At 34.7% G+C, this 17,530-nt stretch overlaps 1 protein-coding gene across 1 annotated transcript; it reads left to right on the plus strand.

Annotated features, from left to right (window-relative positions):
- The first annotated feature begins 6,356 nt into the window (after positions 1 to 6,356).
- On the plus strand, positions 6,357 to 7,759 carry LOC110264036 (uncharacterized). Its single transcript, XM_088491943.1, has 4 exons — positions 6,357 to 6,422; positions 6,541 to 6,651; positions 7,152 to 7,245; positions 7,728 to 7,759. Exons 1-4 carry the CDS (start codon positions 6,357 to 6,359, stop codon positions 7,757 to 7,759), a joined length of 303 nt encoding a protein of 100 aa, XP_088348069.1.
- Positions 7,760 to 17,530: the final 9,771 nt, after the last annotated feature.

Genomic DNA, 17,530 nt, shown 5'->3' on the forward strand with positions numbered 1-17,530 from the left:
TTTTGCTGGTAGCCATTGGACCAAGCTCTGATACCATGAAAGGATATCAGAAACTTGTGAAGTAATCTTGAGAAGAAGAGAGAACTGAGAGAGATATTGAGAGTGTGAAGAAGAGAATGAGTGAGACTGAAACTGAATTAGAGTGGAAAGCATGTGATTCTATTATGTTCAATCAGTGCAAGCTACAATTGCAGGTTATATAGACTAACTAAGTTAGTTGTAGAGCAACTATTTTTGCCAGCTCATACAGAACAAAAAGGGGGAACTAACTGACTCAGAGGGAATGTAACTGCATCTAACAGCCTAGCTTAGCATATTTTCACACGTGCTTAGTGCTTAGCTTACACACAAATATCCTTCTCTATATGACCCTTACATTTATCTTCTCTGCATACTCTATCAGTTCGAATCAACTAGATTCGAACTTGATCTACACATAATTCGAATCATGTTGCTTTGAATTATACACAAAACTCACACACAGTAATTCGAATCAACCTGATTCGAATTACACACATACAATAATTCGAATCAGGTTGATTCGAATTACACCCTCATTTATTAAAAAAATTAATAATTTAAAATTAAAATATATATATTTTATTTCATATATTAAAAAAAGCTAACAAAATATTTAATTACGAGACTTCTTTAAAATATTAATGAGTTATCAATTCGAATTCCATACAATACTCTTTTGTCCATTTTTAATAGTTCATGAATATTTTTTAATAAATTTTTTTAAATTATATGGTGAGATATTACATTATTCAAATTACGCATGGGGAAGTTCAATCACTCTGATTTGAATTATATGGTGAGCAATTCGAATTCTATACAATACTCTTCTGCCTATTCTTGATAGCTCATGAATATTTTTTAATAAATTTATTTTAACTATACCACAAAAAAATATTTTATTCTATGCAAATAATTTAAAAAATTGATTAAAAAATGTTAGGAGTACTATAAAAATTTGTAATGTTCTAATGACTTAGGTAAATACATGCATGTACACAAATTTTAAATAAAATACTCTACATAGTCAATAATAATTTAGAAATTAAAGAAAATATTTTATTCCATCTAAAATAATTAAAAAATATATTTTATTCTATACAAAATTATCTAAAAAATGGCTTAAAAAATGTTATAAGTACTATAAAAGTTTGTAATATTCTAGTGATTTAGGTAAATACATGATAAAAATATATTTTCTTTAATTTCTAAATTATTATCGACTATGTAGAGTATTTCTTTAATGTTCTAAGTCATTACAAATTTTTATAGTACTCCTAACATCTTTTAAGCCATTTTTTAAATTATTTTGCATAGAATAAAATATTTTTTGTGGTATGATTAAAATAAATTTATTAAAAAATATTCATGAGCTATCAAGAATTGGCAGGAGAGTATTGTATAAAATTCGAATTGCTCACCATATAATTTGAATCAGAGTGATTGAACTTCCCATGCGTAATTCGAATCATGTAATATCTCACCATATAATTTAAAAAAATTTATTAAAAAATATTCATGAGCTATTAAAAATGGACAAAAGAGTATTGTATGGAATTCGAATTGATAGCTCATTAATATTTTAAAAAAGTCTCGTAAGTAAATATTTTGTTAGCTTTTTTTTAATGCATGAAATAAAATATATATATTTTTAATTTTAAATTATTATTTTTTTAATAAATTTTTTAATAAATTATTAATTTTTTTAATAAATCAGGGTGTAATTCGAATCACCCTGATTCGAATTATTGTATATGTGTAATTCGAATCAGGTTGATTCGAATTAGTGTGTGTGTGAGTTTTGGAGTTAAATCTTAATTTGGCCCCTGAAATTTGACCAAATGTTCAGAATGACCCCATAATTTCGTTGGTCTCAATTAGAACCCTCAAATTTGTAATTGTGGCTCCAACTTACCCCTGCGATCATCTCCGTCACCGGAATGCTGATCTAGCGCAATTGCATGACATGGTGGACACTACTTAAACGACGGCGCATTGGTTTCGCGCCCAAACCCTTTGGAAACCACGTAGTGTAAGAGTTTTCTTGATATTTTGTAACTTATGATCGTCCTAGTGGAAAAAAAAGAGATTTTTAACCCACAAAAAACTGAAACGACGTGGTTTCCAAAAGATTTAAGCGCGAAACCAATGCGGCGTCGTTTAAGTAGTGTCCACCATGTCATGTAATTATATTAGATCAGCATTCTGCTAACGAAAATGATCGCAGGGGCAAGCTAGAGCCACAATTACAAATTTGGGGGTTCTAATTTAGGCCAACGAAATTGTGGGGGTCATTCTGAGTATCGGACTGAATTTCAGGGGCCAAATTGATATTTAACTCGTGAGTTTTGTGTATAATTCGAAGCAACATGATTCGAATTATGTGTAGATCAAGTTTGAATTTAGTTGATTCGAACTATATATAAACATGCATTGGTTGATTCATGAAATAATTTTTAGTTTGGCAGATTTGTGTAATTTTTTGCTCCCCTTAGCTTAATATAGTGATTTGCCCTATTTTTTAGGAGTTAACTATACAGTTATTATCTTTGATTTAAGACAACCGTTTTTATATAAAAAAGAACTCTTCTCGTGACCATCTTTAAAAAACATTGTCTTTTCTATTAAAAAAAAAATTTCATGTATGAATTGTTTTAAAAGACCTAAATACAACACATTAGTAAAACTTTATTACAATACTTTTTATGAGTTATATTTTTTAATATATAAAGCAATATTTATCTATATTTTTTTAAGTTACCTTTTTATACGTGAGAACAATTAGGGAACCAAAAACATATCAGCCAAAAATCAGCCAAAATGTGTTTAGGTTCCATGAAAAATCGGATTTTAGTTTGTGCTCCGTAATTTCAGAAGCGGTTTTCAAACATATTATTCAAAAAGTGATTTTAATTAAACAGTTTTATTTACTTTTTGGTTGGTTATATTTTGGTTCCATATACTTTTCCTTTATATATCTAAAACAACACTTGTATAAATTTTTTTCGTTTTTCCATATACCTAAAATAATAATTATCTAAGTTTATTTGGAGTTATCTTTTTTCATATTAATTTTTTTTAAGTTGTCTTTTTTTATATCTAAAACAAATTTCTTTTTTTGGTTTTCTTAAATTTATATGACATTTAAAAAATATATAACACATACTAATAATATTTAAATATTTAAATTTAATTAAACTAATATATAGAGAGAATAAGGTAATATATATTGCATATGTATAGAAAGGTGTTTTAATTGTCAATTAAATAATTTTCAGATATATATACTTACTAAATTATCAAGTCAAATAACAAATACACATAAGTAAATAAAATATATATTTTTTTCATAGACTTAAAAAATATATATATATATTTTCATATGAAATTAAAGATTTTGTGTTTTATCATTGTGTTAAAAATTGCCTTTATCTTGTAAAACTTTATCCCACTATAAACAAGTTAGAGTCAAATATAAATAGACAAAAAGACACATTTTCTTAAAATGTCTCAAAATTAAATTATTAACAACTAATAGGGATAGTAATCTACCGATACTATACATATATAATAACGTGTTCTAATCACAATACCATTAAAACAACATATACATATGCAAGTGTTTATACCAATTAGGAAGGAAAGAAATAAACAACATATATATAGATACCAAGTGTTTATAAAAATTGTTGATCATTTTAGTTATTTTACTTATAAAATTGGTTTATTTAAAACGGTTTTAATTCAGTTTCATTGTAGTTTGGTTAAACTAGTTTTTTAAACTGGTTTATAAAATTAGGTTTTCACCTTTTCAAAAATATTTAAAGGATATGATAATAGTTGGAGCATACATAACAATTTCAATATCTGTTATAATGAGTTCTCTTACGCAGCTTCGAACTAAATCAAATACTTGGTTAAGAGTATCACGAACAAAAAGAAATTGGTAAATACACAAGTACAACATTTGTTTTTTTTTTTTCAACCCAACTCCACCGTAGGATTCATGTCTTGTTCTTTTAGGTTTTCTGCAGCATCTTCCACAATTGATGGCCTCTCCAAGTTAGATTCCATATATCACTCTCAGGAGTTTTGTGTGAATCCAAATATATTCCTGCCTTAGAATTAGCTCAAATTACAAAAAAAAGAGGGAAAAGATTCTACAACTAACCAAAATACAACATAAAAAAAGTTTTCTAACTTTTTATCTGAAAATATACATATAAAAAATACAGATCCTATATTACATTCACTAATCGATTTCATAACATAGTGTCTAAAAAGTGATTGATAAGTTAAAATTTCAAAAAAGTTCTTTCAATATGATAATTGATAAATATTAGTCACAAATGTAAATGCCAAAAAGTATGTCTGTTAAGCATTTAATGAACACTATGAACACATGTTTCAAATGACAGAAGAAATTGGAGCAAGACAATTGAAAAAAGGAAAAGTCTAGGGCAGCAACTTTATTAAATTTTGGTCAGCATGTAACCAGTAAAGAAAAGTAAGTCATTGGATGAAATTTCACACCATTAAAATTATCATTGATGGCTATTTGATGGTTAGTTGCTGACCCCTAACACTCCTCTTAAAAAAAATAATCAAAGAACAACTTTAAAGATACACAAAGTGATGATTTCCTGTTTCAAACCATAAAAGATATGTAGAAACCATTCCACCAATTGAAACACGCCCAATAATTCAAGTACATTAAAATTAAAGCAGTGGATATAAAGCCTTACTCACTAGACAGGTTTGGCTAAATGAACCAAATCACAACAACATTGCTCCATGCCATGAATCATAATTCAACACAATTCATTAATGAAACAAAACACACTACAAGAAAAAAGGCCTGTCGGCACCCTTTTTTCTTGCCACGCTTTTAAAGCGTGCCGAAAAGTGATTTATGGGCACGCTTTTGCGAGGGTAGCCACTAATTTGTGATTTGGCCACGCTTTTTTTGCCACGCTTAAAAAGTGTGGCCATAGAGAGAAATCGGCACGCTTTTATGAGGGTGGCCACTTATTTAAAATTTGGCCACGCTTTTTTATCGCCACGCTTAAAAAGCGTGGCCATAGAGGGAAATTGGCACGCTTTTGAAGCGTGACAAAATAATTTCGTTATCGTTACATTTTTAAAGCGTGGCCGTTTCCTCTAAACCTTTCGGCACGCTTTATAAGCGTGGCCACAGAGTTCCAAAAAAAAAAAAACTTCCACCCCCTCTTAATTCGAAACAAACAGTTTACACAACAAACCCCCTAACAACACTTCTTCCTTTCTTCGAAACACACCCTCCTCTTCTTTGAAACAATGCCTTAAAAGCGAAAACCCTAACGGCGGCGGCGCTCTTCACCTAACGGCGGCGGCGCTCTTCACCTAACATAGAGCTCATCGCCGGTGCCCTCACTGTCTCCCCCAATAACACTCGTTGGTCAACCTCGTTCCAACCCTCTCTAGCAACCCCTTCGTAGGTGCCACCTCTGCCGGTGTTCCCTGCGTCGGCGCTCCTTCCGTCTTTCCTGTAAACACGTATCCCTCCTTCGGCGGTGACTCACTCTGGTAAGGCCTCCCTTGGCGCTCACTATCGCAAACCCTCCGTCGACGCTCACTCTCTCTCGCAAACCCTCAATCGTCACTCCTCCCTCCATGGTTCAGCACCCGCCGCGTTGCCGTCTCCCTCTCTGAAGTCGTCGCGCCGCCGTCTCCATCTCCGTCACTCGTCGCACCTCCGTCAGCCACGTTCAGCGTTCGCAGCACCGTGGTAAATTATCTGTCAAAATTTTTCTTGATCTGATTATTTGTTTTTGAATTTGATTTTTTGTTTTGATTTTCTTGGTTCTTCATTTTTTTCTGATTTTTCTAAATTTATATTTTTTGTTCTAATCTGATATTTGGTTTAGGGTTTTTTTTTTCTAAACTTGACATTTGGTTCTGTTCTGGCAGGCTAAAAGATATCAATTATTTCTTCAGGAATTGAAACAACAAGGGATACAAGAAGAAAGGCTGCAGCTGCTTGTTAATGTTACTGGAGCTTTTAGGCCTGGAGTGTTGACAACATTGGTTGGAGTAAGCGGGGCTGGAAAAACCACGCTAATGGATGTCTTGGCTGGAAGAAAAACTGGAGGTGTTGTGAAGGTAAAGATTTTCTCCCTTCATTTTTTGTTATCGTTATTATTTAAAAAAAATGAATGCGGAATATGCTGGAAAAATCGGCAAGTTATCTTGATGAATATGCAATATTTTTCAAGAATTAACATCTGTTTGTTTGAAGTCTAACCCCTGCTATTTTGATTTTTTTTACTACGTTCTTCTACAGCTAGATCCGTTTCTCAATGAACTCACCATCATGTTCGAGCGCAGCACCGAGACGGGCTCTATTTGGGTTACACTTAAACGATGTGTGTATGTGTGTGTTAGTGTTGGCTTCTTGGTTGATCAAATGTTTTTGGTTTTATATTTCTGCAAACTGAATTTAGTTCATTATGCCTCCTTTTCATGTTCTTGGTGTGCCTTTAGCATCCTTGTAAGTCTAAAGCTGTGAGGAATAAAATGGCTGCAGCTGGTGAAGCAATTGACTATAAATGCCTTATTCTTTTCACCAATGGCAAGAAGACAATTTCTACATCAGTACGTATCTCTTGTATATACTGAACTCGTCATTTTGGTTTCTCAGTCTGCTTTCAGAACCTTCATGCTTGGTGATGCAAGTTTCAAGTAGTGTAAACTTAGATTATCCTTTGAGTAGTTGTAGGCATAAAACTCCTCTAATCCCTTGGCATGTTATTCTTCGATCCCATTCATAATGATTGAGTGCTCTTGGTTAGAGTAGATTAATCACCAAAAAGATATAAAGTGAAAGAGAGAATGACATAGAAGTAGAATCTCAAACTAATTCTCAATAAAGAAAAAGTAGAGATCACAAATCGATCTAAACCAATTCAATTGTATATTTTTTTGCAACAATATAAATTGCTTCTGTTATTTAAGTAAGTGCAGCCGCTCTGCTGGCCATGCCGGGAAACCTGCAGTTAGATGGACTGAGGTTCACACATTTTCTTAGCTGATGAATTTTTGTTTCTGATGTCGTTTCTTTCTTTATTAATCCTTTATTTTCGGGGAGATTTCAGATACAAAGCTGGTTTGAGGATAGGCTCCAAGACTTACCAGATGACCCTAATAATGAATTGATGATTCCCGAAGACCCTGAATGTAATAAGGAAGGTGAGCTCTCTTAAATGCCTAAGGTTCTTAGCGTAGCTTGTGCTTGTGCTTTGCTCGAGCAGTGCCTATCACTGCTGCTTAAGTATGCTGTAGCCAATGTAATTTCTGTTAAGCTATTTTTTTTGACTATTTTGTTGCTTTAAAATGTCTCATAAAAACTGAAATTTGGTTAGTTGCAGTGGAAATGGATTGTGACTTAAAGCAAGCTTTAACTAAAATGTTAGTGATTTGAACACTGGATTTCTTTGCTTTAGGGAAGACTTTGTCTGATAATTATGACAATTCAGTTCTGTTCCGTTCTGTTCTGTTCTGACATTTGTTGCCTAAGTTTGAAGATATTGTTTGTTTGTTTCTTGATCCTCACTTCTGTTTCCCTTCTTTTTTTGGTTTAATGTATTCAGTTGCTTTCCTTTGCATACTTCTTCTTTTGAATATATTCTCTGCTCTCTCTTTAATCTCATTCAATTTGTTACTCCACCTAGGTAGCAAACATAATCTAACTTATGAAAAATGAGGTGTTTGAAGGATGCTGCTGAACCACCTTTGAACAAGATGCATCCCCATGGGAACTCATCATGTCACTAATGGTAAGATTTTTATCCTCACCTGCTAGGGGCACATAACCTCCCTCTTTGTACACCTTATATTGATCATTCAGCATATAGCTAAAGCTTCTCCAATATTCCTGATGGTTTCCCTGTTTATCCCTACTTTTATTAAGAACCTATTCTGCTGCTGTTTTTGTTTCATGAGAGTTAGGCTTAGCTAGAGTTGCTTGTTTATCCCTGCTTTTATTAAGAACTATATAGTTGATAGTTCATGATTTGATTTGAGTCTCCTTAAATCACTTCAATTTTTATCCATCTGAGGATGGTGTGGTGTTTGGATAAGTTATATTACTAAGCAAATTATTTTACCCTTTTATCAGGAACTATCTGGCTCCGTTTCTAGATTAATAATGGACCGAAGCTCCATTGATTATGGTTATAGGGATGGAGAAGGTGATGCTGAATGAACTCTAAAGATGGTAGACACAGGAGTAATTGGTAGCGAGATTGCCATGGCCGAAGTAAGTCTTAAATCCCCTCTGTAGTATATGTTGTGTTTAGAGATGTCTATTCTTTTTCATTTATAAAGTTTGCATTTTCATTCAGGAGTCAGGCATCTGGTCTAAACCCAACAGTGACAATTTCACTCAATGCATAGAACTGCCAAGAAATCATAAGAGTATGACTCAAGTACCCTCCTATCTCAAAGACCAACGGCTATATCCTCATAAACGCTAACGGTGGCTTGAACCAGATGAGATTTGGGGTCTGGCAGCATTGATTTCTGATGGTATATTATGAAAAGTTAGGTAGCGAAAGGTACCATCTTAATAATGATTACTCCACCTAGTAATTGAATTGTTCATTAGACACTATTAATACCGAATTGTAATTGTTTCAATATGTGACTCACACTACTATTTTGTGATTAAATTTAATCTTAGTAATTCTTATCTGATTGAGAAAAAGTTGTGATTGGCTTGTTTGTAGTATATATAACTATATAGCTCTTAATTCTATGGATTAATTTGTTTGTTGGAGAAATACTAGGTGTTAATTCTAGACGTTTCACATTAGATTATTTTGGGAGTGAAGTGTTTATGGGTTGACTTTGTAAGGAGTCGAAGATATGTGCCATGTCCCTACAATTGTTATCATATTCGCCTAATTAGGCCAAATTAGTAGGAGTGGAATTAGCTTTATGTGTTGCTGATTTAATTTTGATTCATATGAATAAGCTCAATCCCTTGTAAATTTGAGACTTTGGTACCACCAATTTTGTTTCCCATTTTCCTTTTTTTTCAGTCATGGTACTGGTATGTGCTTTCAAAGACATTGGCTGAAGATGCTGCTTGAAAATTTGCAAAAAAAAAAAAAACAATTAACCCAGCAATGGTGATTGGACCTCTTCTGCAACCAGTACTTAACACAAGCGCTGCTGGTGTTTTGAATATAACTAATGGTAATTTTTAAAATTCTATTTTCTGCATGTGGAAATGAAAATTGAAATAGTAAATAATAAAAGTACAATATATAATGTGCAAGTCTATAAAGCTTATCTTTCTCTTATGATGTGTTTGTCAATGTGATGTTGATTCAAGTGTCTTGATGTGTGGTTCAGGAGAAGAAGCCTTATTCCGATAAAGTTGCTAAGCTTAAAGCAGAATATAAGAAAGCTATGGAAAGTTATAATGTTGCTGAAGCAGGAGGAGAAAAGGGAGAAGGAGAAGGAGAGCATGAAGAGGGCTGATGAAAAATATGATAAGAAAGAAGCTGCGGCCAGTGAAGACGAAGAGTTTTAAAGCAAATGGTAGCAGGAGTTCTTCCTACATCAACTTTTTGTTAATCATAGTTCTGATGTATATCACTTTTTGGTTTTCCATCCTTCATATATTTGGGAACATTTCAGTTTTAATTTAAATTATTATTATAGCATGTAAATAATTCATGTAAATTAATAAAAAATCAATTCTTATGCCTTCTAATTTTCTCTTTTTAATTATTATTATAGAACTGTAATTTTTTTAATTATTATTATGCATTCTAATTTTCTCTTTTTTTTTTAATTTGACAAAGGAATAGGCCACGCTTTGAAAGCGTGGCAAAAGGCTTTAGTGGGAAAGCTACGCTTTAAAAGCGTGGCTGTATGTGCTCTATCGGCACGCTTTCAAAGCGTAGCCAAAACTAACTTTCTTGGCACGCTCGAAAAGTGTGGCGTTATGTGAACTTTTCGGTACGTTTTTATATCGTACCGATAGATTAACACCTATGGCCACGCTTTTAAGCGTGGCAAGAGTTGAAAGCGTGGCCAAAAAAAAGCGTGCCGATAGATTCACAAGCGTGGCGATAGAGCAATCGGCACGCTGGCGGACGTGACCCTTTCAAAAGCGTGCCGATAGCTCAAAAAGTGTGGCGAAAAGCTATCGGCACGCTTTTTAGCCCTTTTCGGCACGCTTTAAAAGCGTGGCAGAAAGCTTATTTTCTTGTAATGACAACAACAACATTGCTCCATGTCATGAATCATAATTTAACTCGATTCATTTATGCTTAAATTTTTTTAAGTTCTAATAAGCTTATTTAGAATTCAAAAACCCTTAAGGTGAAATTTCAACATATATTTTTAGCTTAGCTGAAATCTAAGAGAAGAAAAGAAAAGAAAAACCTGCGCTAATGAAACCAGAACAAGGGAGAGCTTTGTCAACGATGGCAACGAACAGGTCGGAAGAGGTCAAGAACTGACGAGCAATGGTCAAACTAATGATGCCAGCGCCAACAATCACAACATCAAACTCTTAAGAAGAACAACTGCAAAATCATACCAATTGGATCTATTATGGCACATAAAACTTCAGTTGACTAAACCACTTCAACAAATTTATATATTAAACTACACCCACAGAAAAACCACAATAATTGGATCAATCAAATTACATACAAACTTGAAACTTCTATTCAAATAACATTAACTCCACTAGCACTAAATACTTAGATCAACTAATGCATACTAACTCTCTAATTCACTCAACAACAACACTACTGAAAGCAAAATTTTTAGAAAAGTACAATTTTTTCTACTATTTTTTCACAAAAATTTACAAACTGAAACTCTCATTACAAACTTTCTTAAACCCTAAAACAAGCTATAATTCAAGCAACCATTCACATGTTTACCAATTTTAAATTTTCTTTTCCTAAAATTTTTTTTCCATACAAACTATACAATTTTAGAAGTAACCTCAAAGTAAAATTTCTAAAAGAACAAACTTTGCATGTCACTAACACGGCATGAAAGTACAGAGCTGCCAAACACAAAACAAAAACACAAAACAAGATTACAAATCAGGTAATAGAGGTCATGGAGTTATATTGGCATGCTTTCATCATAACAAGCAAGGCCACACAAAAGATGTGTGCTATAAGAAGCATGTGTACTCCTCCCATTTCTATCAACGGTAGCAACATAACACCACCATCAATCACATGATCACTGGGGGCATGATGATATACTCAGTAACAAACAATCCCAGCTTAATTGTATTCAAGAGAACACTAAAATATCAAGATATGGGTTCACTCCAGAGCAAAGATTTGCTTTGTTAGAGTTGATCAAAGACAAAAGTGTGCAGCAACAACCTCATAATGCAAATCAAATTTTGACTAATTTTATTCAGACCTCCACTCCAAGTAAAACCATTGCATTACATTTTAATGCAAGAATTATGAGTATTATCACTCCAAAATCTGCACTATGGGTCATTGACTTAAAAGATTTTGCAAGCGTTCAAAATATTGCTCCAATCAATGTGATATTGCCAAATGGGACCAAAACTGTTAGCACCATTATTAGCACAATCATATTCTGTAAAAACTTTTTTCTCAAAAATATTTTATACATTCTTTCTTTTGATTTCAAACTGATCGCTGTGTCAAAATTAACCTCAAACTTACATGTTCAACTGTTAATCAATGATAAGTGTTGTGAGATATAGGATTGATCCATATCAAAGATGATTGGCATTGCTGAGTGTATAGAAGGGTTATGTACAATGAGTAGAGAACCAGAATTCTCTGACTTTTTCCCTTTTCCAACAAAGCAAGATTCATTGGCAGCAACTACGACTACTACTCATCCCATAACAGCTCACATAAATGAGCACAACAACATTTGGCATCTTAGATTAGGACACATACCCGTGCATAAATTGATTTTACTAAAGAAGTATTATCCTTTTATAGATTGTATTGATTCAAAACTTCCTTGTGGCTCAAGTTATTTTGCAAAACAAAAGAAATTATCTTTTGATCTTAGTACCACTGAAATAAAAGACTATTTTGACTTAATTTATATGGATATCTAGGGTACTATTTCTGTCCCTTCTAATAAAGGACATAGGTATTTTTTTACTGTGGTGGATGGTAAGAGCAGATTTACTTAGATTTTTTTTTATGAAAAATAAATCCGAGGCATCACAATTGGTTATTAATTTTGTGAATTTTGTCAGAGTACAATTTGAAAAACAAGTTAAGTGTATAAGGACTGACAATGGGTCAGAATTCACTTTAAAATCTTTTTTTGCATCAACTGGCATTTTACATCAAACCTCTTGTGTAGAAACACCAAAGCAAAACGGGATTGTAGAGCGAAAACACCAGCACATTTTAGGTGTTGCTAGAGCACTACTATTTCAATCAAGAATTCCACATTGTTTTTGGCAATACATAGTTTCTCACGCTATTCACCTAATTAATAGGATGTCCAGCACTAAACTAGATAATGCTAGTCTTTATAAGCTTTTGTATGGTAATTTACCTGATTTTTCATATTTAAGAGTATTTGGTTCTCTTGCATAGGCCTCCACATTAACAAATTTAAGAACAAAATTAGACCCAAGAGTCAGAAAAAATAACTTTTCTCAGTTTTAAATTAGGAACAAAAGGTTTTCAACTTATTGATTTAAAATCAAAGTAAATTTTCATATCTAGAAATGTAACTTTCTATGAAACTCATTTTCCATTTTCACATTCCACTAGCACTGACATTCATGCGGTACCCACTCGTACTCCACAATGCATTGATCTTTTTCAATATGATACACTGGTGCACGAAATCGTGATTGTTCATTCCTTGGTAACGGTGCCAAAAACTTCATACGCACGTTCATAATCTTAGTTCTTTGTCACAACTTCGCACAACAAACCAGCAAGTGCACTGGGTCATCCAAGTAATAAACCTTACGTGAGTAAGGGTCGATCCCACGGAGATTGTCGGCTTGAAGCAAGCTATGGTCATCTTGTAAATCTCAGTCAGGCGGATTCAAATGGTTATGGAGATTTGATAATTAAAATATAAAATAGGATAGAAATACTTATGTAATTCATTGGTAGGAATTTCAGATAAGCGTATGGAGATACTTTTATTCCTTCTGAACCCCTGCTTTCCTACTGTCTTCATCCAATCATTCATACTCCTTTCCATGGCAAGCTTTATGTTGGGCATCACCGTTGTCAATGGCTACATCCCGTCCTCTCAGTGAAAATTGTCCAAATGCGCTGTCACCGCACGGCTAATCATCTGTCGGTTCTTGATCATGCTGGAATAGGATCCATTAATCCTTTTGCGTCTGTCACTACGCCCAGCACTCGCGAGTTTGAAGCTCATCACAGCCATCCCTTCCCAGATCCTACTCGGAATACCACAGACAAGGTTTAGACTTTCCGGATCTCAAGAATGGCCGCCAATAATTCTAGCCTATACCACGAAGACTCTGATCGTAGATCAGGAGGCTAAGAGATATGCATTCAAGCTTGTTTTCATGTAGAACGGAAGTGTTTGTCAGGCACGCGTTCATAGGTGAGAATGGTGATGAGCGTCACATAATCATCACATTCATCATGTTCTTGTGTGCGAATGAATATCTTAGAGAAGAAATAGGCTTGAGTTGAATAGAAAAATAATAGTACTTTGCATTAATTCATGAAGAACAGCAGAGCTTCACACCTTAATCTATGGTGTGTAAAAACTCTACCGTTGAAAATACATAAGAACAAGGTCTAGGCATGGCCAAATGGCCAGCCTCTCTAAACGTGTACACAATGATCTAAAGATGAACAAAAGATATAAAATAAATCACTAAAAGTAATTTTTATACTAGACTAGTGACTAGGGTTACATAAGATAAGTAAATGATGGAGAAGTCCACTTCCGGGCCCACTTGGTGTGTGCTTGGGCTGAGCATTGAGATTTCATGTGTAGAGACTCTTTTGTAGTTGAACGCCAGTTTGTAGCCTGTTTCTGGCGTTTAACTCTGGTTTGTAACCTGTTTCTGGCGTTTAACTCCAGAATAGGGTAGGGAGTTGGCGTTTGAACGCCAGTTTGCGTCATCAAAACTCATGCAAAGTATGGACTATTATATATTGATGGAAAGCCCTGGATGTCTACTTTTCAACGCAATTGAGAGCACACCATTTGAGTTTCTGTAGCTCCAGAAAATCTATTTCGAGTGCAGGAAGATCAGAATCCAACAGCATCTGCAGTCCTTCTTTAGCCTCTGAATCTGATTTTTGCTCAAGTCCCTCAATTTCAGCCAGAAATTACCTGAAATCACAAAAAAAACACACAAACTCATAGTAAAGTCCAGAAATGTAATTTTTATTTAAAAACTAATAAAAATTTATTAAAAACTAACTAAATCATACTAAAAACTATGTAAAAACAATGCCAAAAAGCGTATAAATTATCCGCTCATCACAACACCAAACTTAAACTGTTGCTTGTCCCCAAGCAACTAAAAATCAAATAGGATAAAAAGAAGAGAATATACTATAAATTCCAAAATATCAATGAAACTTAGCTCCAATCAGATGAGCGGGACTAGTAGCTTTTTGCCTCTGAACAGTTTTGGCATCTCACTTTATCCTTTGACGTTCAGAATGATTGGCATCTATAGGAACTCAGAATTCAGATAGTGTTATTGATTCTCCTAGTTCAGTATGTTGATTCTTGAACACAACTACTTTCTGAGTCTTGGCCGTGGCCCTAAGCACTTTGTTTTCCAGTATTACCACCGGATACATAAATGCCACAGACACATAACTGGGTGAACCTTTTCAGTTTGTGACTCAGCTTTGCTAGAGTTCCCAGTTAGAGGTGTCTAGGGTTCTTAAGCACACTCTTTTTTTTTCTTTGGACCTTGACTATAACCGCTCAGTCTCAAGTTTTCACTTGACACCTTCATGCCACAAGCACATGGTTAGGGACAGCTTGGTTTAGCCGCTTAGGCCAGGATTTTATTCCTTTGGGCCCTCCTATCCATTGATGCTCAAAGCCTTGGATCCTTTTTTATTATCCTTGCCTTTTGGTTTTAAGGGCTATTGACTTTTTCTGCTTGTGATGAGTGGATAATTTATACGCTTTTTGGCATTATTTTTAGTATGTTTTTAGTAGGATCTAGTCACTTTTAGGGATGTTTTCATTAGTTTTTATGTTAAATTCACATTTCTGGACTTTACTATGAGTTTGTGTGTTTTTCTATGATTTCAGGTATTTTCTGGCTGAAATTGAGGGACTTGAGCAGAAATCAGATTCAGAGGTTGAAAAAGGACTACTGATGCTGTTGGATTCTGACCTCCCTGCACTCAAAGTGGATTTTCTGGAGCTACAGAACTCGAAATGGCGCGCTTCCAATTGCGTTGGAAAGTAGATATCCAGGGCTTTCCAGCAATATATAATAGTCCATACTTTGGCCAAGAATTGATGACGTAAACTGGCGTTCAACGCCAGCCTTCTGCCCAAATCTGGCATCCAGCGCCAGAAAAGGATCCAAAACCAGAGTTGAACGCCCAAACTGGCACAGAAACTGGCGTTCAACTCCACAAATGGCCTCTGCACGTGCTACACTTAAGCTCAGCCCAAACACACACCAAGTGGGCCCAGGAAGTGGATTTATGCATCAATTACTTACTCATGTAAACCCTAGTGACTAGTTTATTATAAATAGGACATTTTACTAGTCTTTTTGACAATCTTTGGTCTCAGTTTTAATCCATTGTTCATCTTAGGAGACTATTGATCACGTTTTAGGGGGCTGGCCATCTCGGCCATGCCTGGACCTTCACTTATGTATTTTCAACGGTAGAGTTTCTACACTCCATAGATTAAGGTGTGGAGCTCTGCTGTTCCTCAAAGATTAATGCAAAGTACTACTGTTTTCTATTCAATTCTTCTTATTTCTCTTCTAAGATATCCATTCGCACCCAAGAACGTGATGAAGGTGATGATTATGTGTGACGCTCATCATCCTTCTCCCTTATGAACGCGTGCCTGACAAACACTTCTGTTCTACATGAAATAAGCTAGAATGAGTATCTCTTAGATCTCCTAACCAGAATCTTCGTGGCGAAAGCTAGAATGATGGCGGCATTCAAGAGAATCCGGAAGGTCTAAACCTTGTCTGTGGTATTCTGAGTAGGATTCAATGATTGAATGACTGTGACGAGCTTCAAACTCGCGAGTGCTGGGCGTTAGTGACAGACGCAAAAGGAGGGTGAATCCTATTCCAGCATGATCGGGAACCGACAGATGAATAGCCGTGCCGTGACAGGGTGCGTGAGCATATTATTCACTGAGAGGAGGGGATGTAGCCACTGACAACGGTGATGCCCTTGCATACAGCCAGCCATGGAAAGGAGTAAGACAGATGGGATGAAGATAGTAGGAAAGCAGAGGTTCAGAGGAACGAAAAGCATCTCCATTCGCTTATCTGAAATTCTTACCAATGATTTACATAAGTATCTCTATCTCTATTTTAATATAATATTCGAAAACACCATTATCACTTTATATCTGCCTGACTGAGATTTACAAGGTGACCATAGCTTGCTTCATACCAACAATCTCCGTGGGATTCGACCCTTACTCACGTAAGGTATTACTTGGACGACCCAGTGCACTTGCTGGTTAGTTGTATCGAAGTTGTGACAAATTATGAATTAAAATCAGAGCACCAAGCTTTGGAGCCATTACCAGGGATTGTTTGAGCCTGGACATCACAATTTTGTGCACCAAGTTTTTGGCGCCGTTGCCGGGGATTGTTTGAGTTCTCGGCAAGCTTTTGGTCCGGTAACATCAGTGCCAGATTCCCTTTTGATCCGGCAACAGCACCAAGTTTTTGGCGCCATTGCCGGGGATTGTTTGAGTTTGGACAACTGACGGTTCATCTTGTTGCTCAGATTAGGTAATTTTCTTTTTATTTTATTTTCAAAAATTTTTCAAAAATATTTCTAAAATTTTCTCAATTGTTTTCGAAAAAAAAAAAGTTTTCAAAAAAATTTTATTCAAAATTTTTAAGAATGAATTCTAGTGTTTCATGATGATTTGTTGAATCCTGGCTGGCTGTAAGCCATGTCTAATCTTTTGGACTGGGGTTTCAACTTACCATCACAAAAGAAGAGATTCTCACACATTTAGTTGTTCTATACTTGAAAAGTATCCATATCTGCTGAAGCTTGGCTGGCCATTGGCCATGTCTAGTGTTTTGGACTGGAGCTTTCATTGAAAGCTTGGCTGGCTAGTGAGCCATGTCTAATTCTTGGACTGAAGCTTTAGACTAACATGGCAAGATTCCTGGAATTCATGTTAAAAATTTTGGAATCCTTATTTTTTTCTTTTTCAATTAATTTTCGAAAAAAAAAATCCGAAAAAAAATTAGAAAATCATAAAAATCAAAAATATTTTTCTG

Source organism: Arachis ipaensis, chromosome B6, assembly GCF_059453495.1.
Source record: "Arachis ipaensis isolate K30076 ecotype BB chromosome B6, ASM5945349v1, whole genome shotgun sequence".
In the NCBI taxonomy this organism is placed as follows: domain Eukaryota; kingdom Viridiplantae; phylum Streptophyta; class Magnoliopsida; order Fabales; family Fabaceae; genus Arachis; species Arachis ipaensis.

What these genes read in the sequence shown, in the direction of transcription:
- LOC110264036 (XM_088491943.1), top strand. Translation starts at nt 6,357, where the DNA reads ATGAACTCACCATCATGTTCGAGCGCAGCACCGAGACGGGCTCTATTT. An exon ending in TTGGGTTACACTTAAACGAT is followed by an intron (nt 6,423 to 6,540) that starts GTGTGTATGTGT and finishes GTGTGCCTTTAG; the next exon opens with CATCCTTGTAAGTCTAAAGC. An exon ending in AGAAGACAATTTCTACATCA is followed by an intron (nt 6,652 to 7,151) that starts GTACGTATCTCT and finishes GGGAGATTTCAG; the next exon opens with ATACAAAGCTGGTTTGAGGA.